The 27,545-nt window shown below is 50.6% G+C and overlaps 1 protein-coding gene across 7 annotated transcripts; it reads left to right on the plus strand.

The window, feature by feature from the left end:
- Positions 1-2,638: 2,638 nt before the first annotated feature.
- Positions 2,639-27,256, plus strand: MTHFSD (methenyltetrahydrofolate synthetase domain containing). 7 transcript variants are annotated; one of them, XM_029239855.1, is made up of 9 exons: positions 2,656-2,744; positions 6,047-6,136; positions 6,685-6,798; positions 6,881-6,944; positions 9,007-9,120; positions 11,846-11,936; positions 14,919-15,031; positions 15,243-15,368; positions 21,132-27,256. In XM_029239855.1, exons 3-9 carry the CDS (start codon positions 6,776-6,778, stop codon positions 21,606-21,608), a joined length of 1,008 nt encoding a protein of 335 aa, XP_029095688.1. In that variant the 5' UTR covers positions 2,656-2,744; positions 6,047-6,136; positions 6,685-6,775; the 3' UTR covers positions 21,609-27,256. The 7 variants fall into 7 exon arrangements, with proteins under 7 accessions (XP_029095683.1, XP_029095684.1, XP_029095682.1 ...); XM_029239850.1 differs by lacking the exon at positions 6,881-6,944 and having other exon boundaries at positions 2,639-2,744; positions 6,033-6,136; XM_029239851.1 differs by lacking the exon at positions 6,881-6,944 and having other exon boundaries at positions 2,639-2,744; positions 6,033-6,136; positions 6,724-6,798.
- Positions 27,257-27,545: the final 289 nt, after the last annotated feature.

Below are 27,545 nucleotides of genomic sequence, written 5' to 3' on the forward strand. Positions count from 1 at the left end.
ACAACAAAATAACAGGGGTAAGGACTGTTCTTGGTTAAAAGATTAAAGAAACTGAACAGCTAAATGCAATATTTAATCCTAGATGGAGGAATTTTTTTAAAAACACTAATAGAGGAGGATACCTGGGGAAGTTTGAATATCACGTGTGTATTAGGTAATAATCTTTTATCAAGGTTAAAATTCTTGAGCGTGATAATTATATGTGGTCAAGTAAGAACATGTCTTGTTTTTAAAAGATGCATGTCAAAATATTTAGAGCTGATATTCATCATCTCTGCCACTTTTAAAAGATTCAACCAAGGGGGAGGGTGTGGACAGAGAGGAGAAGGAAAGAGAAAGTTGTCTAAAATGTACTAAAATGAGGACAATTGCTGAACCCATGGTATGTGGGTATTCATTGTTTATTGGTCTTGCAATTTCTAAGTTTGAAATTTTTCAAAATTAAAAAAAAAAGATTGGGAGAAAACCACCTTTGTTAGTCTGGAAATTTAAAAAGGGATGTGACACAGAGCAAACATCTTTCCATGGAAGGAAATTAGGGTTTCCGTATTGCAAACACTAATGTAGGGGCCTAATTTGGCCCCCAATGTCCCCTCTCCTTGTGTTCTGGAAGTTTCTGGAAAACAATCTTGAACAACCATGGAGTTTATCACATTAACTTGTGGTGGTTTTAAAAAAATATCAACCAAACGCTGATTGTCTAAGGAGCTTATCTATCTGTATAATTCAAGCGTCACCACAATTAATACCATCAAAATTGTAAGAAATCCAATAGAGTACTGTAGATGTTTCTGAAACAGAATATTAAAGATATACATATGTTCCTTCTTAAAGAGAGTCAATCGCATACCTCTTTCTGCTGCCCGTTTCATGCCAGTTCTATACAGTTGCCCTTATGCATGTTGCTATGCAACTGGTTGGCTTACACAGTGTATCAGTCAGTTGAGGCCGGTGTATGCTCCAGTAACAAACAACCCAAGTCTCACTGACTTCATCTTGAGCCAACCCCAGCTGGGTGTCACTCAGGAGCCTGGGTTTTCAAAGGCTGCCCCTCCTGTCACCTTGGCAGGGGCAGGAGAGGCAGATTCTGCCCTGGGAATTAAGTGTCCAAGTGACACATGGCACTTCCATTCACGACTCATTGGCCTGAACAGATCATGTGGCCCCAACACACCCCTGCGGCAGGGAGTTCAGTCTTCCCTGTGCCCAGGCAGATGGGTGAGCTGACTTTTGTTTAGCAGTCTCATGTCTGCCACACATGTCCTACCTCTCCAGGCAGCTGGTGACTCTGTCTTGTTTCTCTCTGCAGCCCCAGTGCCTTGCAGGGTACCTTGGGGCATAATAGTGCACAAGAAGTGTTTATTGAACGAATGTATGACTTGTCCGAGACTTTCCTCCCTAATAAATAAGGGAAAATATAACGCATGCATACTGTGTGCCAAGATGTTCTGCCTGTGACATCTCATTTAATCCTCTTTTGGGGTAGGTACTGTTAATATCACCATTTTACAGGGGAGGAACCTTAGGTTTAGAGATCTTAAGTAACCACAGATTTTCAGCTACAAGTGAGAGAATCAGGATCTCTTAACCCATTAATTTGCTGCCTCTTTAAGATTAGGGTTAGCGTCTTGGAAATTAGAGTCAACTTAAAACGTTAAAATACAAACTTCTATATAAATAAAAAATAGTCTATATGGAAACATACATTTATGTAATTTCATAACTATATATACACAGTCAATAGCGTATGCGCGAAGGCATGACTTCTGAACACATGACTCAATGTCTATGAAATTTTAGCTTCTTATACCACCGCCTTGCAAGCCTAATTAACCCGGTAGGGTAAAAGGATTCATTCTCAGAGCCTGCAAGAAGCGACTGCTCTCTGGGAGGTGCAGACAGGGCTTTGATTTTTGGACAGGGCAGGGAGAGAAAGAGGTGAGGAGGCTATATGTTTTTCACCGAATTTGCAGACTGTGGGATGTGTGTTCTGAGCCCCAGAGAATACACCAGACTTGGAATCACCATCCTGCCTGAAAGTGACCACCGGGTCTCACGGTGACGATAAGCAAGGGAGGCCCTAGCGGGCCTGTAAAGGACCGAATGAAGCAGAGCAGCTCCCCAGGGGGAAGGGAATCTTCTAGCTTCTCGGGAGCCAGCCTTTTTTATTAGAATTATTTATTTGTTTAGCACTTTAGGAGGGGTGTGTGTGTGTGTGTGTGTGTGTGTGTGTGTGTGTGTGTGTAGATGATGCAGGGGGAAGTCAGGAAACAGAAAATAAACTGTGGCATTTAACGTTGGTAGGGTCTCACAGGAGAGGGATCGCGGCATGGAGGAGCAATCCAGGCCGGCTTCCCGGAGTAGGGGGCCTCTGGGGAATAGAAGAGGAGGTAGCTGTGTTTGAATTGGCAGTGGGTTCCGACAGGCCAGGGGTTGTTCACTCGGTAGCTCCCCAGCGCCCGGCAAACGCGCGTCGGAGCAGGGCCTCTGTGCTTGGCCTGCTCAGAGAACAAACCCTCAGGCCCCACGCCCACCTCCCTTCGCAAGGCCCGCGGAGCCGCATGCGCATGCGCGCCGCGGAACGTTCCCACCAGGCCTCCGCGGCTACGCCACCGCCCGCACCCCCACCCCAGGCCAGTGCGCAGGCGCTTGGAGGGCGCGCGCAGGTGTCGTCACTTGGTGCCGGAGTCCGCTGGCTGAGGTGTCGCGCACTGACGGCGTCGCCGCCATGGAGCCGAGGGCGGGTGAGGGGCCGCCGGAGGGACCACCTGAGAGACGGACGGGGACGCGGAGGGACCACCTGAGAGCCGGGCGGGGAGGCGGAGGGCCGCTGAGAGCCGGGCGTGGACGCGGAGGGGTTCCCGGGGATTGGGCAGACGGGACGTGGAGGGGCGGGCGGGGTCTCAGAGGGGTCGGAGCCGGTTGCGGGGTCGAACCTGCGGCGGGTTGGGACCCGGATACCCGACACTGTCAGTGGAGCAGGTGGGAAGAGGAAGGGAGGCCATCTTCTGGGTACGCGGTACTGTCTGTGCGTCCCCGTGAGATGTGTCTCCCGTATCACGTCCTCTTTACAGCAGGAGAAACGGAGGCTCACAGCTGCTGGCAGGGGCACGACTGGAAGCCAGTTTAACCTAAACGCTGGGGTGCTGCATCACAGACCTCTTAACGGATGGTTTCCGAGACCTAGGCTGTCCCAGGCCCTGCCCTAGGCCTCGGGGAGGCTCGCCCCAGAGCCCCTGAGCTTTGGTTATTCATTGCAGAATTGCCTGGCAAAGGTGTTACTAAGGCCGTTGGCGCCCCAGGGTCTGTTAAAGCCCGGTTCGACAACCGTGAATAAATCCCCTCCTCCCTGACTGTCCGGGTAGCACGGAAACAGCACAGTAAACAGGTGCCCACAGTTCAGTGGGATGGTGACAAAGGCCTTCGGAGATGCCAGGAGTGACCTCAGGGCTAGAGATAGAAGGAACGAGACCCAGGCTGACCTGTTGGGCAGTTACGGAACGGGGTTCATGCATTTCTCACATTAATATATGTCGCCTTTTATTGTTCTAATTATTTCCCATGTTTTGGTAACTTCCCAAGGGCAAGAACCTGCCCTTTTATTCTCTCCCTCCCCTTGCAATTAGCCCACTGCTTTCTAAATGGGAGTCACTGGGATGTTTGTGATTTATTGACTGTGGAGCAAGGGCCCCAATGCCTCCATCTCTTGTGTCCCACACAGCACTGTGCACAGTGTTGGGGATATTATTGGATGTCTGGGTTGTTGGTGAAAGTGATAAATATAGTAGCCTTTTAATAGTTGTGTCGATGTTATGGTTTCTGTTTGAAAAAACAAGCAGTGAGCGTGCTCTGGGTTCCTCAACGGGGGAGGGTCCTAAAGGAGGGACGTCTGTCTGTGACCGAGCACTCAGAATACTTTCTGGGGGAGGTGGCGTCTCAGCTAGGCCTGAAGGGACAGGAAGCGGAGAACCTGGGAGGGGAGGGGAGGAGAGGAGGTACAAAGGCCTGAAAAAGACAGGGGGACAGGTGTGTGGGGCTAGGGGCCGACATGGTTGGGCCACTTTTTGAATTCGATGTGAGAGTGACAGGAGATGAGGCTGAAGTGGCCGGCAGAGCTCTGCAACTCATTCCACACCCTGTGCCAGGGATCCTCGGGGCACTGGAACAGCGTGGAGGGGAGACTTCCTGGAGGTGGTGCCGAAGCTGGGCCTTGGAGAGTGAGGGTTTGCCTGAGGGACAGGGAGTAGAACAGACTTTCCAGCAGAGACCAGCAAATGCAGAGCTCCCAGCAGGAAAGAACAAGCCAAGTGCTGGAAACTGCCCGCATGGCCCTACCCAGGCCCACAGTAGCGTAGTCTTGGCCTGCGTCCGTGAAAATGCGTGTACGCTCGAATCTGCATTCTTGATTTCTGCAGTGGTTCAGAAGCACAGCTAGGGTCAAGAGGCACCAGCAGTGTTTGCAGGAAGTCCAGGAGGCTCTGGGGCCTGGCTGTGAAGGGCCTGGTATGGCTGCTGTTCCAGGGGACTCTGTGTCTAGCCTGTGGGCATAAGCAGCGGAAACCTTTGGCTCTGGCCCTGAACACCTTAAAACTACACGTAGGGGTTTAACAAATGGCTATAAAATGGGCAAGGGCTGTAAGGCATACATCAGTAACAAGGTTGGAAACCACCTGTTGCCCATCAGTCTTGAGTAAAATTTGACCTGCCCCCATCGTGGAAAACTGTGCAACTGCAGAAAAGGGTGAGGGTGCTTTTGTATACTATATGGACCAGTCTGCAGGATACTAAGTAAATAGCAGAGTTGAAAGCAGTATGTGTAGCTGCGTGTATATAGCACACCCTCTTAGGGAAAGAGGATGAGGGCAAGAATGGAGTGTCTCCAGGGAGAAGTCTGAGATGCCTGGGGAAGAATTCACTAGAACAAATAGGTGCACTGATTGCCTTGGGGGAAGGGACCTGGTACTCAGCAGACCGTGAGGAGAGAGGCTCTTCATCATAGATGCCTTTGTATGTTTTAAAGCTCCATTTACAAAAGAATTAAGCTTTTACAATGTAATTTATTCACAAGACTCAAAGCCACAGAATTCCTAAATGTTTATGGCTAGAAGCCAGCTGCCAGCCACATCCCACCCCCCAGGGTGGTGGCTCCCAGCTCTCTGGGCTGCTCCCTTGTGTCACTTTTGAGCAGCCTCCACTCCAGCAGGGGAGACTGAGGACTTGAGAGGTTGAACCTGCCCCTGTTTCCTGCCTGGGTGATGAGAGGTGCCCCGTCACACCAAAGTGATTTGAAACAGACTTCTGTATGAGTGCAGGGATATCCTTTCGGACAAAGAAAAACAAAAATTCAGTGACTATTTTAAAGTTGTTTATATGAATGTGCTGATTTTATTTTTTCCTGCTTAACTGGAAACTGCTTTTCATGGTTCTCCGTTCCAGGAGGGGCACGTGGTTGGTGCGGATTTTCTTAGGACTTTCCCAGTCACGTCATTAAGGAATATTTGTTGCCTAGAAATCCATTACCAAAGTGAGGTCTAGAATAAAGATTCCCGCAATAAAGGGGGTTGTAGTTGGTATTCCAGAATAGTAGCTGGGTTACGAGTCACTTAGGTCTAAGAGAAGCGAACAGGACTTACAGCAGGAGTGAAGTAACCACAGCTGTCTCAAGACCGATAGACTGAGATCACAGAGACTTAACTGAGCAGAACTGGTATCTCCGCGTGAGGGGTTAGGAATGCTTGGGTCCATGGCTTGGCTTGCGTTTGTTCTCCCGCCGCTACAGGTTCATAGAACTAGCTTAATTAAACCCTTGGGTTACGTTGAATTTACACTGTGTTTGGACTGTGGCAGTTTATTGAGGTGTAAAAACTTATCACTGACCCTAGTTTTTCGACGTAGGGATCAGAAGCCCTAGGTTCTGTCTGGCGGGGCAGAGCTGGGGGTGCAGCGGGAGCGGGCGAGCGCTGGGCCCTGGGACTGCTGCGCTGTGGGCTTCCTGTCTGTGGGTTTATCGGTCACACCCTTTACTGCCATAGGTGTTTCCAAACAGGACATTCGTGAGCAGATTTGGGACTACATGGAGGCGCGAAATTTAGCTGATTTTCCCCGGCCTGTTCATCACAGGATTCCCAACTTCAAGGTACTGAAGCCTTCCTGGAGCGTTCACAATGAAAGCAGGATACCCCTAAATGAGTAACAGTGGTAATACAGTTACCTTCCTGCTTCACGGTGGATTTGAGCTCGGTGAACAGTGAGTGGTGTGAAACCTGAACCAGCTGGCCGGGGTGTTTTTATGCTTTGAGATGTCCTTCACTCTCGAGCACCTCTTGCCTTTCTGTGCAGGGTTGGTGGGTGGGTGGCATCTTGCCATGAGGAGGTGCTAAGGCTGCTGTTCCCCGTTTGGTACAGAGTGAAATATTTCTCCTGGCTGGAAGCATTCGCTTGTTGTGGTGCCTTTTCACACAGTTGGCTCCTAAGGAGTGACGTGCTCTGAGAGGGAGCCCCAGCCAGCGAGGCTGGCTTCTCAGCCCTTTCTACCTGGCTGCTTCCTTAGACATTTCTCGGGTGACCCCAGACCTGGTCTCAGAATCGGCCCCCGCGTCTGTCTGGGGGAGATGCTGGAGCATCAGGCTGAGGGTGGCCCAGGGTGGTGGCCTCTTAGTAACGTGCACTTGCATTTAAAAACAGGGTGCTTCTCGGGCCGCTGAGCATTTCCCACGTTTGCAGGCGTTCAAAATGGCCAGAACCATTAAAGTCAACCCTGACGCACCCCAGAAAAATGCCCGCTTCTTCGTCCTCAACGTAAGTGCCCCTCTGTCTATCTGCCTAACCAGGGCTCTTATCTGGCTTGCCAAAACATCAAAGATCTCGCGGTTTTTGCCAGAACGCAGGAGGTTAAAGTGGACCCTGATAAACCGCTGGAAGGCGTCCGGCTGCTGGCGCTGCAGGTAATCCCATTCCCTGAGCCTGAGCCCTGGCTACTGAGCGGCCCACCTTCCCCAGGGGGCTGGCAAATGTGCACAGTCCCACATTTGGAAAGATGGTGCTTCTGACTCCCTCCAGTGCAGAATGTGTCCTTGGAGTTGTTTTTTCCAGGACGGTTCAAAACTCTTCCCTTGTCTGTCGGTCTAGAAGTCCCGAACATCTCTGAATTAAAAGAGAAAAGACTTTGAAACCATGACTTTGAGGCATCCCAATTCTAATGTACCTCTCCAGAAGCGAACAATTACAATATATTTCATCTGCTACATTTGTAATACTATAATTCTTCGAAACTTGATAACCCATGAGTAAGAGATCTGATAAATGAGTCCCCAAAATATATGAATTAGAACAGTGTTTCTTAACGTAGATATAATAGGCCCCTTTTCAAGAAGAAAAATTCCCCCAGGGTTGCTTCAATTTATGATAATTTAATAAGTATAAACATAAAACTTGATATAAATTATAAGGCTCAGGATCTTATGTGACTGTAAAACCAAAGTAAACATGTAAATTACATATAAACAAAACTATAAAAGCAGTAAAATTCAGATAACATCACTCATTGAAAGTAATGGATGATGTTTTGCCGAAACAAAACACGGTTCACAGTGAGTGTAGTGCTGCGTGTGGCAGGGCGGGGTCTGTGGGATTCTGCTGTGCGCCACCAGGCCTTGGGCGCTGACTCAGTTTCCCTACAACTCCTGAGACTCCTCGATCTGCGGGCGCCTTTCATCCTGTGTGGGAAAGTGCATACCTCGGCAGGCAGGGATAGCGTGATGCCTACGGCCGCAGATCACACCTGCAGGCACAGCTTCCCAGGCTTGACCCCAGACCTTCATTCGGTTCTAGAACCTGTTCATAGTAAACGCCCTGATGGAGCTTTGAGATCCCTGGGCCTGAGCACACTGGCTGTAAGTCAGCACCCCTGAGGAGCTTTGGAGACTCTTGCCAGTGTCCGCTTCTGAGTCAGGCTCGAGTGGAACTGTGCAGTGCTGAGTCTCAGAGCCCCCCGGGCACTCTGGCATATAGCCGGGGGGTGATCAGGGTAGTGTGCAGTGTACCAGGATCTGGGGACTACAAATAAAGCCACCCACCCCTGTCACACTCAAAAGGAGAGTAGCACGTACTCGCTGCTTCTGCTGAAATATTCTTCTTGGGGTTGAAAACCTTTTTTTTAATAAGCCAAACTGTGTTTTTATAGGTCTTTTGTTGGTCTCAGGCTGTCATCTCCTGCACAAAAAGTAAAACAGGTGATTTTTTACATGAAGGAGTTTATAAATGTTATGATTGCCTCATGGCCCACCCTGAATAATCTGCAGCGGTGTCCTTGGGCCTTGTTGCTCCAACTTCCTTGCGTATCAGGATTACCGGCTGCGCTTGTTAAAGCAGGTTGCTGGGCCCCACAGGGCTTCTGATCACTTCTGACAGGTGTCCAGGGGCTGCTGACGCTGCTGGCCAGGGGCCCCCACTTTGAAGACCCCTGCCCTGGGGCTCGCAGTAGGTATTTGAGAACTAAATAGAAGAAGACGGTTATCAACACAGGTCAATATAAAATACTAATTGTAATGAGCACTGATCTCTCAGACTGTGATTTATTGAGCAGCAAACTAGATATAAGTGCTTGACGGGGTAATGTTTTCAATGTGGCCGTGTAATGCCAGCTTCAAGATAAAACATCCCTGTACCTGGATAGTGCTTAATGCTGGGAGCAGAAGGCCCAGGAAGGTCGTCAGGATTTGCATTGTCATTTTCACCTGTAAGCATTGTGAATGGCAAGTAGAGTTGAGTCAGCGAGTTTTACAAACCCCCTGCCCCTTTATTCTGAGGCGGGGTAGTGCAGCTGCTCTAAGTAAAATGGGCCCCCTGTATTATTCACTTGGGTTTGCAAAACAACTCATCTCCTTGGCACACACCCCAAAATGCAGGTAATAGTAACTTGCTTCTGTTCCTGAAATGTTAAAAGTATACACAAGAAAGTTCCCATCTTAAATTTTGTAATTTATTGATTGTCTTTTCTTTTAAAAGAGCAAAAAAACATTGTTGGTTCCAACACCACGACTGAGAACGGGGTTGTTTAATAAGATCACACCACCCCCCGGGGCAACTAAAGACATCTTGAGAAAATGTGCCACCTCTCAGGTAAGTGTGAAAAGCAACCGTACTCAGCCGTGGCTCCTGGTGAGGTAGAACAGTGTGAACGCGCCAGAGCTGAAATCTGTGTTTAACAAAAGCCAAATGAAGAGTGATGTTAAGTATTCAGCAATCGCGTCATTACAGGAGCCAAGCAGAAAAACTGCCTGTAACTCGGTTTTTCTCTTGCACTAAGCTGAGAAATAGTAAATTCCCCCGTTAATTAAGAAAAGGGAAAGCCAGTTTTCCAGTACTCTGACGCCCTCTGGTGTTAACTTTGGATGCTGTTCAGATGCCACCAGAGCAAATGGGGACACAGGGTAGAATTTCCAAAATATGTTCAATTGGAAATTGCCTCAGCAAGTGCTAAAGTAATAATGGCTTTAGTGATTTAGCAGTATGATTTTCTTCACTACCTCACGATGCCATAAAACCAGTGTGTAAACGTCACATTAGACTGCCTTATAATGGAATTTGTCTAGTATTTTAGAGATGAAGAAATAGAATCTGGTGACTCTTCAGAGTTCTAGAGTTGACCCCAGGTCATTTGCTTCCTAATCCGGTGGGAAGAAGAAATAGGGCATCAAGATATTCCTTTTAAAAAGGGATTTTCCACTCAAGTCTAGTGTATAAAAAGTGAATGCTTTATCGTTATTTATTGATAACCTGTCTTATTGCAAAAATAGAATTTGATGTGGCATACAAAAATATATATAATAAAGTAAGATAATAAAATACATGTAGGAAAAAGAACAAAGGGAAAATAAATGCAGAAAAATAAGAGATAACCCTGGTTCTGGTCAATGTTCAAAGTGCCCACCCCGTGATCCTTTGCAGTTGGCGGTTGTGGCCACAGATCTGAGCCCATACTTCCGCGAGCTGGCAGGGAATGTGATCTGTTATAATTGGTAGGTTCCGGACAGTAAGAGCAGCCCCTTTCCACGTATTGAGGTCCAGGTCAGACATGGCCGTGGTGCTGGTGTAGTGGTCTGTGTCACCCTTAACAGCATCCCACTCCCCTCCGAAGGGTGACCGACATGGCGCTCGTTGCCAGGAGGCCCTGTGAAGTGCCGGCACTGGCTGGTCCCGGCCAGGGTAAAGCCAGACCAGCTCTCACAACTGAGCTTGCATACAGATTGAACTGTGTTTGGGCTCTGTTATATCATGCAATACCAGATGGAAATCAGAGATCCAGGGCCATGAACCTCAGAATGACAGAGCGCAGGTAGAAAAAAACCAAAGATTTTTGTTTTCTTTGTGGCAGAGGAAAAATGGCAAAGGAGAGAGAGAGACTCTTAAAGCCACGTCTAACGCAGATGCAAATTTAGTACGATTATTATTTAGGTTGCCAAAGCTTAGTGGTGAAATGCCGCCACCGTGCATATCACTGTAGGAGACTGTGATGTAGCCTTACTTCTTGGCAGATAAGACTCTGAGTTTGTCCCTCAGCCCCCTGCCACTGCCACACCCCAGCCACCTGTGTGTGCCATCGTGGTCTTTGTATTTACTCTTTGACTCAGGTGTGTTCTGGTAACCACCCCAGGGGGCAGACAGAAAGGTGTGTTAACTGCCTCATAAGTCCCTCTGCCCATCCGGTGACTCTTGGTTGAATAGAACAGGATCTTGGAGAGTCAGGGTGACTCCTGGTTGCTCACGCTGTGTCTGGTCAGACTGAGCAGGTGAGGCTGAGCCCCCGAGAGAAGAGGGGGCCTGACAGGTCACAACACAGAAAACCCCAGGCAAGTGCGTGCTCCCCAAGGCTGCCAGGCACCAAGCGCACTGAAACAGGCTTGAGGACATGGGCCGTGGGCAAGAGACCTGCCTGCGTGGCCGCTGTGAGCTTAACGAAAGACACGCTTTCCTGCAGTGGGGGCACTGCGGGCCGATGACTGCGGTTTGATGGTTGGGAGGCCCCAATCATGGTACCGATCCTATAGGGACTTGTCATGTGCTTGTTGACAGGGCACCGTACCACATCCAGCGACCACTGCTGCCGGGTACTGGGCCGTGCAGCATCCTCCTCTGGTTTCCGAAATCCCCCTGTCACTCATTATCAGAATCATGGCCACAGGAGCCTCCCTGTGCTTTGCACACAGGCCTCCGTTAGTCAGCATAAGTGGGTGTGCTTTGGGTGCTTTTTGGTTGAATAATTAATATGTTAGGAGTGATCAGCTGTTCACGCAGAGCGAGGCCTCCAGTGTTTCACAGTGAACTAATATGTCACACACGCTTAATGGCCATGTCTTACATGCTAGACGCTTTACCTGCGCTCTGTCATTTCATTCCAACATGTCGGACGAGGCAGGGCTGGTATCCCTGTCTTACAGAGGAAGAGACTGAAGCTCAGAGAGTTTCCTCCTGTTGAGGCCACAGAGGAGAGGGATCTGGACCCAGTTCCTTGTGACTCCCGAGCCTGTATTCTAATCACTGGGCTCTCCTGCCTCTTGGAGGAAAATGATTTGTTGAATATTATGAAATGAATATCCTAGTCATTGTGCTATCAGTTCCTCCTGATGTCTTTCCTGGGGAAGAATTGTGGGGAATTGTCTTAAAATGGTTCTGATCCATGGTTTTCCTGAGCTGCTGCTTCCATGATGCTGCGTGTTTGCTGTGGGATGGTGCACGTGCTTGCTTCCCTCGGGAGGCTGTTCAGACCCTGAGTGCATCTCCCCGTGGGTTATGAGACGGGTGGCCTCTCTGCCAGGGAGCTTTCAGGCCGCGTGTCTGTCCGCAGGGCGTGAGGAACTACAGCACTCCCGTGGGCTTGGATTCCAGGGTCCTTGTGGACTTAGTGGTGGTGGGGTCCGTGGCTGTTTCTGAAAAAGGTAAGATTAAGAACAGAAACTCTCGGATGTGACCACTTACCCTGCAGCCTGCTGTTCCCCCAGCGCTCCGGTCGCCTTTCAGACGTTGATGGTGAGTGATTTCAGCTTTCTGGACGCGTGCCTGGCCTGCATAACCACTGCATCTATCACTCATTTTGAAGAATTAACTCGGTCCCTCCCACTCTCAGCCCCACTCAACACCTTTACAGCATTTTCACTTTTCATAACAGGAAAAATACAGTGAGATAATCTCTCTGCAGGTGGTGAAAGGTTTCCCCTCTGTTCTGAGGTTACTGGAGCGCGTCAGTAAATAGTTGTCTCTGGAGAGCCTCCAGGAAGTGGAGAGACGTTGGGTTCCGAAGCTCTTTTTTGTTGTGAAGCAGCAGCCTCCTGGGCAGTGCGGGGTGTCCTGAGCCTGCCTCTGAGGCCTGGAGCTTCACCCCGCAAGCCTGTGAGCAGGGACAGGGTGGGTCACTATGCCAGCCTCTGCCCTGGGCTGAGCCGCCCTCAGGACTCGTCTCTGGGGTTCCCTAGGGCCTCTTGCTCTCTGCCCTGCCCCAGGCCCAGCTGGGTGCTGTGGGAAGCGAGCTGCTGACCCTGCGGCAGGATGAGCACACTGCAGAGCTGCGCTTGTGTGCGGTGATTGGGGCCCCCACCCTCACTAGGAAAGCCTTCTCTCTCCTCCCTTCCCGCCAGGAGGATGTCCTGAGGTGCTCATCCTCAGATCTCCCTTTGGAAGTTAGTCGGCCAAAGCCAAGTTCTTCCTTCAGTAGAGGTTCCGAATAAACAGTTGGCGAGCAGTGCTCCAAATCGTTCGTTCTGAACCCTGAGCGTCGTGTTTTAAATGCTGGCCTTTAATAGCATCGCCTTAAACTTACTCTTTTCCCAGCTCCTGCTCTGAGCTACTGTGTGCGGTGCTTAGGAGTGACATGTTACAGGTCTTTATTCCTCGTTTTCCTTGTACTCACAGTTACAGATAGATGCTTTACCTGTGTCCTCAGGGACGGGTACACGTGAGCACACGTGTGCCCACTGTGTGCCACATGCCAGGCCGGCACTGAGTGGACTCTGCGGTGGGTCCTCGGTGGGTGGGCGGAGCAGACATGAGAGCTGAGCTACAATACGACGTGCTCAGTGCTGGAAACAGAAGCCGGGGTGGACGTAGGCGGGCTCAGAGGAGGGACTCGCCAGCTTGGAGCAGGGTGACCTCAGAAGAGGCCTCAGGATTGGCTCCTGCGTGCCAGGTGTGTTCGAGGCAGGCGGGGCAGGACGGGGAGAGGGAGTGCCGTGGTCACGTAGCTCGGCCCTCTAGTGTCTGGGGCTGTCCTTCCAGAGACCGGAGGCCAGATGCCGGGAACTGGGCTGTACTCTTTCGGCAATGGGAAGTTAGCAAAGATTTCTTCTTTTAAAAGGACGTCAGGAGTTTTCTTTTTAAATTCAGGATGTATGAAAAAGAAAACAATGTTTTGTAACTGTCACTGTTTAGATAACCCCCTAATTAAAACAACAAAATCACCATGCATGTGTCTGAAAAAGGTGGATAGCACAGAAAGCGTGGCCTGGCCACTTTCCCTCTGCCTCTCCCCTGATGCCCACAGAAGTGTCAGCTTGTGTGGTGTGAGACACGGGCATCTCGAGTGTTGTGTGTGTGGGCTGCACGTTCATCCTGGTTCTGTTTCCGCACTGACAGTGCGCTGTGCCCTGCTGTGCTGCGTCTGTGTCTCCAAGGGCTCTGCCCGTCAGCACAGAGCTCAGCCTCCTCCTGTTCATCGGCCCTGGCCGATAGGCGTCTAAGTTGCCTCCAGTGTTGGTTTCGGTCTTTCCCTCGCAAATAGCGCCAGAACGAGGTGTCGTCTTATCGTATGCTCTAGGGGTACCTTTGAGGACCATCTGTGGGGTGATTCCTAGGAGAGGAATTGCCAGACCAAAGGGTTTTTAAGTCCTGATGGATGTTGCCAAATTACCCGCCAGAAAGTGTGCCCACCTCACATCCCCGCCCCTTCTGTGTGCCTCTCTCCCTCTTCTGTTAGTAACTAGAATTATCCCACCAGAAAGTGTGCCCACCTCACATCCCCGCCCCCTCTGCGTGCCTCTCTCCCTCTTCTGTTAGTAACTAGAATTATCCCACCTCGGTTTTTGCATCTGGTAGTGAACAGTGGTGTTTGAGCTGCCTCTTCATTTGCATCTGATTTGGGTGAGCTTGAACGTTTCTCCTGTGTTCCCTGTGCGTCCGCCCGTCTGTCTCTGGGCTCTTTGTACCCTTTGCTGTTCTGCTGTTGAATTCTGTGCACGGTTGAAGGCTCTTCACTGTAAAAGTAGCTCAGTCAGGTCTGAATCTTACAGGACGCGTGAGTGATGGCGCTTACACGCTTGCTGACGATGCTGACGTTACAGAGAAGTCAGAGCTCCCGGCTGGCCTGGGCGTCCTGCCGAGCAGAGTAGCTGGACTCGGCGGGGAGCTAGCAGCGTGCTAACGTCCCCTGCCTGCTGTCCTGCGTTCTTTTCTCCTGCTTAGCTTGTCCTGCAGCCTCAGAGGATGAATCCTCTCTTGTGCCACATTTGTGAATTTGCAAACTAGCGCTAGCGCTGTTTAAACCGCCTCCTGCCAAGCTGTGGGGCTGCGCTGGGTGCGTCCGTAGTGCTTTTACAAGGCAAGGCTGTGCTGTCTCACAGCCACGTCCCTGGTTTAGACTTCGTGCTTTCGCTCCATGATGAAAAAGATTTGCCTTTAGTAGGAATTTGTCCTTAGTGTTTTTAAAAACTACTGTTTCACTACTTGTAGACGTAAAGCTCCCATAAATGCAAGCGCTGTTTCCTTGGTAAAGGAGAGGTCTGTGTTGAAAAGGCTCCAAGCTCACTTCACTGTGTGTGAACCGCTGCGTGTGGCTCTTCCTCTGTAACTCCTCTGTCCACGATGAGAAACGTGATCCTGCGTGGTTCCCCAGACCCCACAGAGACATTGATTCTCTGCGTTGTTCTTAGGCTGGAGAATTGGGAAGGGAGAAGGCTATGCCGACCTTGAATACGCCATGATGGTGTCGATGGGAGCGGTCAGCCAGGGGACGCCAGTGGTCACCATCGTCCACGACTGCCAGGTGCTTCCTGGGAACAGGCCAGCAGGGTCTCCGCCTTCACTCCATGCCGTGTCGGGCATGGCGTCGCTCAGCCAGGCTGGATTCGCTTGGTGCGGCAGCTCGGCCTTGCCCACGATGGGTTTGGGGGACATCATACTTCCACCCAGCGGTGCGGCCAACACAGCTGGGGCCGTATCCCTGTCAGCTCCTTCACCCGCTTCTGTTTGACCAGGTTGTCGACATACCTGAAACACTCCTTGAGGATCACGACCTCACCGTGGACTATATTCTCACTCCAACTCGAGTCATCACCACGGGGTGTGAGCGCCCCAAGCCAACAGGAATCGTGTGGTCCAAGGTGGGTCACCGTGGTGTGGAGCGAGGCCCGTGGCTTATAGGCACCTCCTCTTTCCCTGCGTTCTCTGTCTGGCATGGCAGCTGTCCCCAGGCCTGCATGGCTGTGCGTTAGAGTCCCCCATGAGTTTCTGAACATTTCTGCTTCTGAATCACAGTCTCCAAGCATGGGCTGGAGAATCTACTTTGCAAACCTGCTGGTTCTGACGAGCAGGCAGGGTTCAAGGTCTCTACACGACACCAGCTCTAGGCAGCGGGAAGTGACCAACTCAACTAGGAGAGCTGATGCCATGAGTCTGTTTGCACGCTGGCTTTCACTTCTAAGAGCTGCCTTCTGCCGTCCCAGCTCTGCATGGTCCTGATCATCAGTCTGCCTTTTGCAAACCCAGATTTTCTTACTGCCGTCTGCATCTCCATGCAGAGCCGAATTGGCTAGGAGGCAGTACCCGAAGCCTTCATAAGCTGATGCCGTGGTGACTTGCATCTCCAGAACAGGCAGTGGCATGGATCGCAGAGGGGTCTGCAATTGGAGTTTGACCCCAGAAGCCAACCTGTGGGTTTTGATGCCATCTGCTGGTAAATAGCCAGAATTACTGAGAAAACCGGAGAAGTTGTGCTCTGTTTGCACTGAAACTCCTGGTCAGCTTAGCATGTTTGTCCCTGTTTCACATTCCTTAAACCTGAGTCATCCAGAGCTGGAAGGCCTCCTTCCAGGGGGCGTGGGAGTCAGCAGCATCCACCTCCGAGGATGAGCCCTGTGCTCTCACCGCACCCTGAGGGCTTCCCCACAGATGCCTGTGCTCCTGCCAGGAGAGCCCCTGAGGAGAGCAGAGGGGAGCACATGAGACCCTGAGATGGGGTGTGGGACCGTCCACGTGCACCCTGAGCACCGGGGAGAAGGCGCAGCATCCTTCATGACTATGAAAGCGTCCCTCGGGACAGTTAGAACTTGGGCTTCCCCAGAATTCAGGCCCACAGCCTCCCTTTGAATGGCGACTGGCATACAGGCCGTGGGAGCGAGGTGGCTGTGCTCAGAGGTGAGCACGCGGTCTGGGGAGGATACATCACAGGGGCGGCCACAGGGAGGCTGCAGGTGCCCTGGGGCCAGCACTTCATAGCTGAGGGCCAGCTGCAGCGCAGGCTGGGAGGATTCTGGGGGCCTCTCTGGGGAGAGAGAGTTGGTTGCCTTGGAGAATAGCTGTGGTTACAGTCTGCAGATTTTAACAAGAAAAATACAAAGAAAGCAACAAATTAGGTTATCAGTTGTGTTAGATGAGTATAATCCCTCTGAGATGAAAGGAAACCAAATTCAACCACAGCTTCCTGAGACATCTCAGCCTGCTCATCGGGATGTCGGCTTATTCATCCTCTTCCCGAAGGATGCTAATCGTTAGTGAGGCCTTGGCAAGAATCCCTAGCTTGTAAAAGGCCATTTCTTACTTTGGGTCCTGTGTTCTCAGTTCTGCAATGCAGAGCGATGGGTCCTGTGAAGGCAAGGACTCTCTCCAGCCCCTGGGGTTTCTGTCTTGGCCTTGCTCTGTGTGCAGCCAGAGCGCGTTTTCATTGACTTTGGGGACAAAGTCCCTAATTCTACTGAAGATTTTTGTTTGTTTTTGCGGTACGCGGGCCTCTCACTGTTGTGGCCTCTCCCGTCGCGGAGCACAGGCTCCGGACGCGCAGGCTCCGGACGCGCAGGCTCAGTGGCCATGGCTCACGGGGCCCAGCCGCCCCGCGGCGTGTGGGATCTTCCCGGACCGGGGCACGAACCCGCGTCCCCTGCATCGGCAGGCAGACTCTCAACCACTGCGCCGCCAGGGAAGCCCTGCACTGAAGATTTGAGGAGGTGGTGGGGGCAGTTCAGTGCTGGGTTATAGTGCTGTTTCAGGTTGGCTCTTTGTTTGGCACATACTGGTAAATCCTTCTGTGATGCTCTACCCAGAGACTCGTCATGTAGGGATCAGACTCTAGGAATTTGCCTCTTGTCTTTATCATTGGAATATCTGGAATCCCCTTTTTCTTCTAAACACTGTAGCCCTCCCAGATGCAGTGTTTTGAAATAGGTACCAAATGTGATGGTTTTTTTTTTTAACTCATTCTTAATACCCAAAGACTGTACAGCATTTGATTTTCCAGCCTTTGCTCCAGCTTCTCAAGAAATGCGAGTACTGCCCCAGCCAATAGACTGATCTGATATGGACTCTGTTTCCAGCTCCAGTCACTTCGGACAGTGGGTCTCCTCGACCCACCTTCTAAGTCTTGCAAGAGACTAGCATGATTTTTATGGAAGTTGTAGTCCTCATTAGAAATACTTCTAGTGTTTCTGTTTAACTTTGCCAGCAGCTGCTCCAGCACGTCCTGGCGTTCTAGAATGAGATCATCCCTCCCAAGCACCTTATCTTGTCAAGTGAAGTGAGAACCAGAAAGAAAAGCAGTTTATCCCAGAGTGTAACCCCGGCGTGTGGCGGAGGGAGGTTAGAGCCAAGTGTCTTCTTCTTGGGTTGGCAGCAGATGCCTCGAGAGTCAGATTTCTGATTGTATTGGACTTAGCGAGCATTTCTAGGGGACAGGTTTAATTTAATCTCTAAAGGGAACATATATTTATAAATGACTGCCATCTGCATGCTTCAGCAAAAAGGGATCGTAGCGTACAGAAAAAATCAATTTTGCTTTACACTTGCTTTTTAAATGGTATGATTCGTTACAGAAGGGCATACATTTTTTTGCTTGATTAACAAGCAAAATCTTTCATTTCACATGGCAAATAGACAAAACCTAACAAATGTTCCTAATTGCCAGCCAGGAAAAATAGCCGCAGTGTGGGTCCCATGTGGGTGTCCAGCCCGTCCACTCGGCTCTCAGAAGCCTGTCGGCTGTAGGGCCACCATCAACCTACACCATCCCATGAGGAGCACATAGGTGGCAAATGGCTGGGAAAGTGGCAGAGGCCCCCTCACGGTCAGGGAGGTGTGTCCTTTAGAGCTCACGGGGTGGGAGTGGCGTGGAGAGGGAGCTGACACTGGGCTTTGTTGTTCCAAAGAACATACTGCTCTCAGGACGAGCAGTTTTACATGAAAGCCTCGCATTTCTGTGTTTCTGTTTCCAAAGATCCCTTGGTGTTTGCCAGCGTGGCGGTGCTGTGGACTCAGTTCACAGTGTGTGCTGGAAGGCTTTCCTTATCCTGCAGCTGACTGCAGTTTGTATGTGCGCCAGCTTGGGATCAGGTAGCTCCCGGGGACGTGCACAGAAGGATGCGTGTTTGCTTCACACACGTTTTAGGGTGGATGTCTGCTACCTGAGCGTGGAGCCTCACCCCGTGGGGTCAGCCTTCATGAGAACACGCACCTCTGCCTGAGGCAGCCCTGTGGGTCCACTGGGCACTTCAGGGGTGCTCATCTGGCCACAGTGGGCCCAGCAGATGCACGGTGTTTCCCAGGAGGTGTGGCCTGGTGGCTCCCGCTGCTGGTGCTTGGACTGGGGTAACGTTTAGTTCTCTCATACAAGGACATAGTCACACTTTTTCTCTGATTGTAATTACAGTTTTAAATTTGATCATTCTTTCTCAATGCTAGATCCAGTAACTTAAGAAATCCCCAAGAATCTAATTATGACCAGTTTAAGTTTGCTCCTAGGTACTTTGAAAGAAGGCAAGAATGTGAACTCCTTCAGAAGGCAGAAGAGGGACGTGGCAGGGAGTTGGGCTGGCCAGACTCGCATTGTCTTTGGGATTCTTTGGGAACTGGAGCCTCTGGAGGACTGCTCTGTGACTTTAACCACCTTCAGATGAGCCAGTCCAGGAGACGGCAGAGGGTCAAGTGGAGGAAGACTCCCTTTGATCAGGAAGAGTGGCTCCATCTTGTGGGTGTCTCCGAGGCATAGACGTGGTTTTTGTTTCTCTCTTTGTATCTGAACAATGGGAAGCGTGAGAAGGAGGGAGTTTTTCTTTGCGCTAAGAGTGTGCTCTGTTCTGAAGACCCGAGTGGTCGGGTGCCCCCGCAAGGCTCCTGACTTGGCTGTGCCGGGGACAAGGGCAGCATCTGGCTGGGGAGAGCTCTGACCCCCAGGCAAGGCTTTGCTGCGGTGGAGAGCATCACGTGCATAGCAGTGGGAGAGAGGACCGGGACGAACTTGGTGAGGGTTAGCAGCCTGTAGGTTTGTGAGAAGATACTTGCCGTGCTTAGGTGTTCGTGTTTCTTTAACTCTTATTCTAATCTATTGATTCTCAACCTGGGACCTGTGTGCCTCTTGCGGTTTGTAGGTCCGGGAACAGGTGCTGGGAAATTGTACAGAGAATTGTGGTGGAGCCCTTCTTGGGAGGGAACCCCAGCTTCTCTCCAGGGTCCCTGACACCCCGACAAGGATAAGAACCATTGCCCTAAGTTACATAGGATTCTGAATATATTGAGAGCACTGGGGCTAGTTGAACTATTTTTGGAGAAAAGTTATAGCTGTCCACCTTGTGTGCTGATCTGTGTTCTGATGTACCCACATCTGTGGGAAGCCCGTGTTTGGACCATTGCTTGCCTCTTGGTGACTGATTTTTTTTTTTTTTTCCGGCCACGCTGCACAGCTGTGTGGGATCTTAGTTCCCCAACCAGGGATTGAACCCATGCCCTCAGCGGTGAAATCATGGAGTCCTAACCACTGGACTGCCAGGGAATTCCCTTGGTGACTGATCATTTACATGCTTTGTGCCCCAAACAGAAGACAGAAAGCATCTCTAAAGAATGAATTATTGAAAAGAACTAAGCATGGCTTTCTGTTTCATTTCTGCCTTGGGATTCCTTAAGAGACGTGAAGCACTTCTGCCCCAGGCTCAGCCCCCAGTGCCCCTGCCCCACAGGACGGAGCCGTGGGTGTCCTGTTCAGGCTTCACCTCGAGTGTTGGGGCGCTTCTGTCACCGCCATTGCCGTGGGTGCTCAGGAGACACTTGCTGATCAATTTGACCAAAAAGCCAAAAGTGTCTTTTGTGTAAAAGTCTTTCTCTTTGAGATGAAACATTGTGTGTGGGATTCGTTATTTTGTAGCCTGATCACCCTTTGCTAGAAAGTGTTCTCCATGTAGCATTCTGTTTCACATTCGCCTTGTCTGTACTTTTTCCCGGAGGTCTGGATGGGTTTGGCCCTTAATTAAGGGGTGCGAGGTGGGGGGTGGGGGGAGGCTGAGAAGGAGATCCCCACGGCCCCATTAAAGACCTCATCCCACCCAAAGGCGTAGGTTGGGAAGGAGACGGGTGTGGAAGCAGAAACCGCCCCATTATCCTGGGGTCCCCAGGGCGGTTGCCATCTGTGACCCTGTAACTCTCATACCAGTGATCTTAGCTCCTCCCCTTCTTTTTCTTTTAAGACTTTTTTTTTTGATGTGAACTTAAAGTCTTCATTGCATTTGTTGCGGTATTGCTTCTCTTTTATGTTTTGGTTTTTTGGCGGTGAGGCATGTCACATCCACACCCCCTGCCTTGGAAGGCCAAGTCCCAACCACTGGGCCGCCGGGGAAGCCCCTAGCTCTTCGCCTTCTGCGCAGGAAGCCGTGGCTGGCTGCCCTCTGGGCCCCCAGGAAGATGGAGAAAAGCCGTCCGGTTCCTGCAGCGGCCACGGCCTGTCTGGCAGACGCAGAGTGGCAGACGGAGATGGCTGGCCTGAGTGGACGGAGGCTTCCACGAGCATGTGGGGCAGAGGCCCCTGAGTGACTGCTTTCTCCTCCCTTGTCACCAAGTCATGGTCCCTTTTGGACACCTCAAGAATAGCTGGAACTGCCTTGCTTTTTCAGATCAGCTGTGAGATGATGGGGAAAATGCCAGTCCTCAGAAGCCTGCACTGCCGAGAGGAGCAGGCCGGGAAGGACGTCACCCTTCGGGACAAACACCAGAGCCTGCCGGGTGCCCGGGCCGCCCTGAGCACCATCAGAAGCCCGCGGGAGCTGCCCTCGCTGGAATCGGGCTCCTTGCAGGGGGACGATGTGCCTTCCAGCACTGTTTACGTTGGGAACCTCCCCCGGGACGCCCGGGTGAGTGAGCTGAAGCGAGCCCTCAGCGCACGGGGCGCGGCGCCCTCACGGCTCACTTGGCCGGGGCCGCAGCGCGGGGCCTTCCTCCACTACCGGGACCCGGCCGAGGCCTGGCAGGCCATCTCCCGCTTGCAGGGCTTCTGTCTGGGCGCCAACACAGCGAGAGTGGCGCTGGCCAGGCATCAGGGGGCCAGTGGCCCGGCGGGCGGCCGCGCTGGAGAGCCGCACCCTGACCCGTGACAACATCCCGCTCCAGCCCCCGGCGAGCTTCAGAGCCCGGCATAGCGGGATGTGGTGGAGCTTTGCTGCACGAGCTGCTTTGAGTTCAGTCCTCTCCAGGCAGTCAGAGCTTCAGTTGCTGCCTGGTATCTCCTGAGGAGCAGGGAAGTCAGCCGTAATATACTTCCCATCCTCTGAAGGCAGAAAGGCCCGTGCTCAGGCTTTGGCTTATCCTGGTCCTTCAGCCTGCTGGATGTCTCAGCCCTGCTAGTGTCTTGGTTTAGGGGACTGAGTGGGCAATAAACAAGTTGGAGTAAATGCTGACTGCAATTTAGGGGAGTCTGTGTTTTGAACTTGAGAGGTGTGGGGGATTAAGAGAAGGTGGACAGAGGACCAGCTGCAGAGGCATGGCGGCTCAGAACCAGAAGACATCCTTGTGTTCCTGGCTCCTTGGCCTGGCACTGCTAGAAGGGAAAAGATGCGCTCAGCTCGCAGAAGCCAGGTGGTTCAGTCCCCTGGGTACAGACTGCTTGTCACACCTCAGTCCTGGTGTCGGAGATGGAGGCCAATCTGACGTGGACCCTCGGCTGTGTGGTCTCACCTCTGTCCCCTCCTTACCTTTCCAGCCAGCCTCCTCCCCCGGGGTGAACACCCTCTGCTCTCGGCCAGCTGCCCCTGAACAGCAGGGAGCTCTGTGTCTAGGAAATCCTGGCTGTCAATGAGTTGTCCCAGCCTACGTCACAGACGAGGCCAGACAGATGCTCACACACTCATTTGTCCACTGTCGTTATGTTTTCCGTATGTTTTCTTTCCCTCCATTTCTCTGTTCCTGAAAATCAAGAGGGATTTTGGCTGAACTGTGCTTTCTAAACGGAAGTGCTTTTGCAGTGATCCTGGGTGAAAAGTCAAGATAAGCATTTAGGTGGAGATTTCATTTTTTTTTCAAATGTATCTGCACGGGACATTTTAATTTTTCCACCAGAGGGTCTTACTGAGCATGTTTTAAACCCATTATCATGCCTCAAGGGGCAGGCCTTGCCTGCACTTTGAAGATAAGGTTCTCAAGGCTCTCAGTCTCCCTTTGAAAAAGCATTTTCTCATTGGTTTTACAGTGAAAATGCGGTGGAGACTTTGGAAAGAGAATTGATCCTTAGATTTGCTCGGTTAAATGCAGACTCCACATTGACATGAGCAAAACCAGGGGGTAGAATATCTTAACGCAGGGCAGTCCAGGCCGTAGGACCTCTGGGCTCACTCTTTCTCTGCCCAACCCCTGTCCCTTGGCTGGTTTCGTTTTGTCACTTGTGTTCAGCTTGGCCGTCCCAGGCTGACTGACCGCCCAGTCCAGAGTAGCGACCTGATATCTGAACTCCTTGCTCCGTTCCGGTTGCTTTTCCCGTTTTTTCCAGAATGCCTCCTGTCTTTGGCATGTTCTTGTTCAGTTTTGGTTGATGTTTCTGTCGTTAACTTGCTGCCGTTGGAGTAGTGCTACAGGAGGGCAGGAAGTGAGTCTGTCCCTGCCTTTACTCCTCACTGTGCCCCAGCCCCAGCCGTGAGAACCACCTGCGGATACACAGCAACTCAGGAGAAGTGCAAATGTGAAGGGCTCCGTCAGAGCCAAGGGGGAGGCTGGGTCCGGGCCTCAGCTCTGGGGTCCGGTGTCTGGTGAGTCTGGCGCCAGCACCTTAGACTGTTGAGTTGTGCACATCAGGGATGATCCCTCCGGGTTGAGCCAGAGTGCTGGGTTTTCTGTCACTTTCAGCCGGAATAATCCAGATGTATTGATATACAGATAATCTGAATGCATTCATCATTTTTTTTATATTTGTGGACAGTAGGTTAGTATGAGGGAAACTAGGACCAAGGGCCTGAAATATAAGCCCTCCAGATGTGTCACCTGCGCGCCTCCCCTCCATTCGCCTCGGGCAGCCCCAGAGCCGTTGTTCTCAGAGCCGCCAGGAGGGGCCTCAGGGACCCTGGTTTTCGTTCTCAAAGTTCGAGTATTTGTCAGCACCATAATTGTATAATTCGCATATTAGAAAATAATGGAAACTGAGCGCTTGACAAGTTGCTGAGACTGTATGAACCCCTTTTAAGTGGATTTGTCACGATTCATGGGTCGCATCTTGTGTTTTCCTGAGTGGCGCTGCAGTTTTGCTTGCAGATGCGAGGAGATTCCTGCCACCCTCAACTCTGCATGGCGAGCGCTGGCCCTGGGGCTTCACTGTGTCTGCTAACGGTTCCTATGTTGTCGGCAAGTCATGGAGCCTCTCCGGGCATTAGCGTCCCCATCTTTACAAAGAGAGGGTTGAGCATGTTTGTTTCTAAGGCCTGAACGGTTGTAACGTTCTGTTTCTTTTAAGGCTCACTGCTCACCGTCACTTAGATTTTTTTCTGTTTATAAAAGTAAACTTATCCATTCTGGAAATTTGGGGATATCAGAAGTACAGAGTGTCACCCCTCACTCCACCACTTAAGCAGCCTTGACACTGCCTCTTATTTACTTCCAGTCTTTCCTCTGTGCAGTTTTAAAACATAGCTAGGATTAACAGCATGAGCTTCAGAATCACACAGGTTCGGCCGAGAGCATCAGTGTTGCTGCTGCCCGGTACCTCCTGTCTGAACTTCCACGTGCTCACCTGTGAGTGGGCATAGTGATAGGAGCTCCTCTAGATTTGTTGTTTTGAAGGGTGAGTAAAGCAGCTTGGATTTACTTCTAAGTCGTACCACACGTAAAAATAAATTCCAGGCTAATTAAATATCTAAACATAAAAATGAAGGAATTTGGAAATAATAAAAGAATGTTTTCTAATGTTGGGTTAGTAAAGGATGGGCAGGGCCCTGAATTTAAGGAGGAACTTATTCCTGGTCCTCTCCTGGAATGTCAGGTTTTGGTGAGTATGGAATCCAAATGAGCCCTCCAGGATGAGCTGTCTGCGGGATGCTTCTCCAAGCGACGGCATTAACCAGTGTTTTTAAGCATCGAAATTTCTATGTGTTCTTTTCTAAAATTTGTCACTATGCATAAATGATTTTATTTAGTATTACTTAAGTCGTTTGGGGAATGTTAAGATAAATAAGCTTTACAACGTGTGTCTCCTACTTCTAAAATCGGCCTCTGGACTGGGTGACTGTTACAAGTGGAAACAGCTGCTCTCAGAAAGTGCAATGGGCTTGTTTGGGGCTCCAGACCCCGGCAGAGGTACAGCGGGTACTTGGACCCTGGCCTCTGCCCCAGGAGCCCTGCCGGCTTCTCTGCATTACGGTTGGCCCTCAACACCTGCGGGTTCTGCACCAACCGTGGGTTCACCCAACTGCAAATACTGAGTCCTGGATGTGGAACCCATGGATATGGAGGGCCGACTGTATTACACAATTGGATATAAGGGACTTGAGCATCGGTGGATTTTGGTATCTACGGAGGCTCCTGGAAACAGTCCCCCACAGATACCAAGGGTTGACTGTACTTCCTCTACCAGCAGAGGAGCAGGGATAGCGCTGTTCACACCCCACCCTCCCCAACCCAGCCAGCAGCCCCTAAGCGGCCAGGGCGTGTGGGAGCCAGCCCTCCTAGACTCTCAGGGGAGGGGTTCTGTAGGTCTGCCCTCCCATTGTCCTTCGGCCATCATTTGGCCTTCCTGGTTCCCATCCAGCGACGCACACAGACCTCCCCCAGATGCCGCATGAGGAGAAAGAAACACGATGACACAAGACTGCAAATAGAAAAGGCTGAGAATAAAACTACCCAAGAAAAGAGAGCCCGTGTAGCTAAAACCACAAAAGAGTTTATGTTTGGTGAAGAGATATTGGAGAGAAGATAAAATGTCGGATGAGAGCAACATTTAAAAAGAAACAGTAATCGGGTCCAGGGATGGTAAATATGGGGCAAATCCAGCTCTCCATCCACACCCACACCCACAGCAGACATCAACAATCCATCCCAGCACCCTTACTGGCCAAGCCTGAGAAAGCTTTGCACTGGATTTTAAGGAACTGGGGCCAGATGATCGTTATGAGATGAAGCTTTCTGCCTTTTTGCCAAAGGAGCAAAACTGAGGATCCTTCCCTTCACCTCTTGTTTTCCTGGGGAGCGTTGCCACCTCTTACCACCTGCCTCCCCCCACAGGCTCCCAGGAAGCACCTGGCTTGCAGAGGACTCTTCCAAAACTTCAGTTCTGCTTCTCACACCCCCTGCACTCAGCAGAAAGAGCCGAATGGGTATTGCTAACCTCACTTCCCCTGTATCTGGATCTAACCCAACCAATGTTCCAAATACAGTAGATACTGTGGACTCTATAGTCATTTTCAAAATGGGTTTTTTTAGGGAGTGGGGTGGGGTGGGGCAGGGCTATCCTGGGGAAGTCTGTCTTCAAAATAAATCTGACACAAAACTCCATACGTAAAAGCAGGAAGAAGAGATTAGTGTGTAGGTGAATTTACAGTCACCTCCCGCAGTATTCTTTAACGGGCGCCGCCTACCTGAGCCCCCAGCTGTTCTGCAGCTGAGGGTGGGGTGCGAGCTCAGCTGGGTTGGCTTCTGTCTTCGCTCCTGATGGTAATGGCTCAAATTTATTGAGCTGTTTAAAATGCTGTGGAAGTTGTGAAGTGTTAGCCCAAGGTTATTCAACAGCCCCGCTGAGCCGAAGGGGTCTGTGCCGATCCCCGTGGATCTGGGCCCTGGGCAGCTGGGTGAACACTGCTGGCTGGCATGCGGAGGCTGAGGACCTGGCAGTTTTCCCCTCATCTTCTCAGGACGCTTGTCCTCAGAGCCTGGTCCCCACGCTGTGAGGAAGCCCGAGTTGCCTGGGCCGGGGCCTAGCAGAGGAGTGCGTACCACCACCTCACCGTCCTCGTGGGTGTGCCATCTTGAAAGTCGGTCCCCAACCCCAGGTGAGCCGTCTCGGCCGATGCCTCCTGGAGCAGACAAGGGCTGTTTCCGCTGAGCCCTGCCCAGATCTCAGTCAGGAGTGAAACGAATGCTTTCTGCTGCTCTGAGTTTAGAGGGTGATTTGTTCTTCATTAATAATCAGTTGCATAATTTCATTTATAACAATGTTACCATGTGAATTACGTGATGCACTTATAAATACGCCTTACTGCAGATACAGTTTAGAGACACAAATTATATAGATGCGCGAGTGCGTGCTTCCATTTATATTATAACAATGTTACCATGTGAATTACGTGATGCACTTATAAATACGCCTTACTGCAGATACAGTTTAGAGATACAAATTATATAGATGCGCGAGTGAGTGATTTCATTTATATTATAACAGTGTTACCATGTGAATTACGTGATGCACTTATAAATACGCCTTACTGCAGATACAGTTTAGAGATACAAATTATATAGATGCGCGAGTGCGTGATTTCATTTATATTATAACAGTGTTACTATGTGAATTACGTGATGCACTTATAAATACGCCTTACTGCAGATACAGTTTAGAGACACAAATTATATAGATGCGCGAGTGCGTAATTTCATTTATATTATAACAGTGTTACTATATGAATTATATGATGCATTTATGAATACACATATATTACTGAAGATACAGTTTAGAAATACAAATTATATAGATGCGCGAGTGCGTAATTTCATTTATATTATAACAGCGTTACTATATGAATTATATGATGCATTTATGAATACACATATATTACTGAAGATACAATTTAGAAATACAAATTATATAGATGCGCGAGTGTGTGATTTCACCTGACCCTCACAGTCGCTTCTGAGAGAAGCGGGTAACAGACGGGTAACTGGCCCACAGTCCCCCAGCTTTGGTAGTGAAGCCAGGAGTCGGGTTGTAGCTGATTGTAGACTAGGCCAGAGTTATCTGTCTTCTTTCACTGTGGGTCACCTTCACCTTGCCACCTAAGGTAGAAAAAGGCACACAAAACCGGGTCATTTTCTAGAAGAGAGATGCAGGGTGGGGTGATACCCCC

This window comes from Monodon monoceros, unplaced genomic scaffold (assembly GCF_005190385.1).
Source record: "Monodon monoceros isolate NGI ecotype Baffin Bay Population unplaced genomic scaffold, NGI_Narwhal_1 Super_Scaffold_10, whole genome shotgun sequence".
NCBI classification, from domain to species: domain Eukaryota; kingdom Metazoa; phylum Chordata; class Mammalia; order Artiodactyla; family Monodontidae; genus Monodon; species Monodon monoceros.

Bases quoted from the DNA above. Each gene is read 5' to 3' on its own strand.
- MTHFSD (XM_029239850.1), top strand. The intron at 11,937-14,918 runs GTAAGATTAAGA...CGTTGTTCTTAG, and splicing joins CGTGGCTGTTTCTGAAAAAG to GCTGGAGAATTGGGAAGGGA. The intron at 15,032-15,242 runs GTGCTTCCTGGG...CTGTTTGACCAG, and splicing joins CCATCGTCCACGACTGCCAG to GTTGTCGACATACCTGAAAC.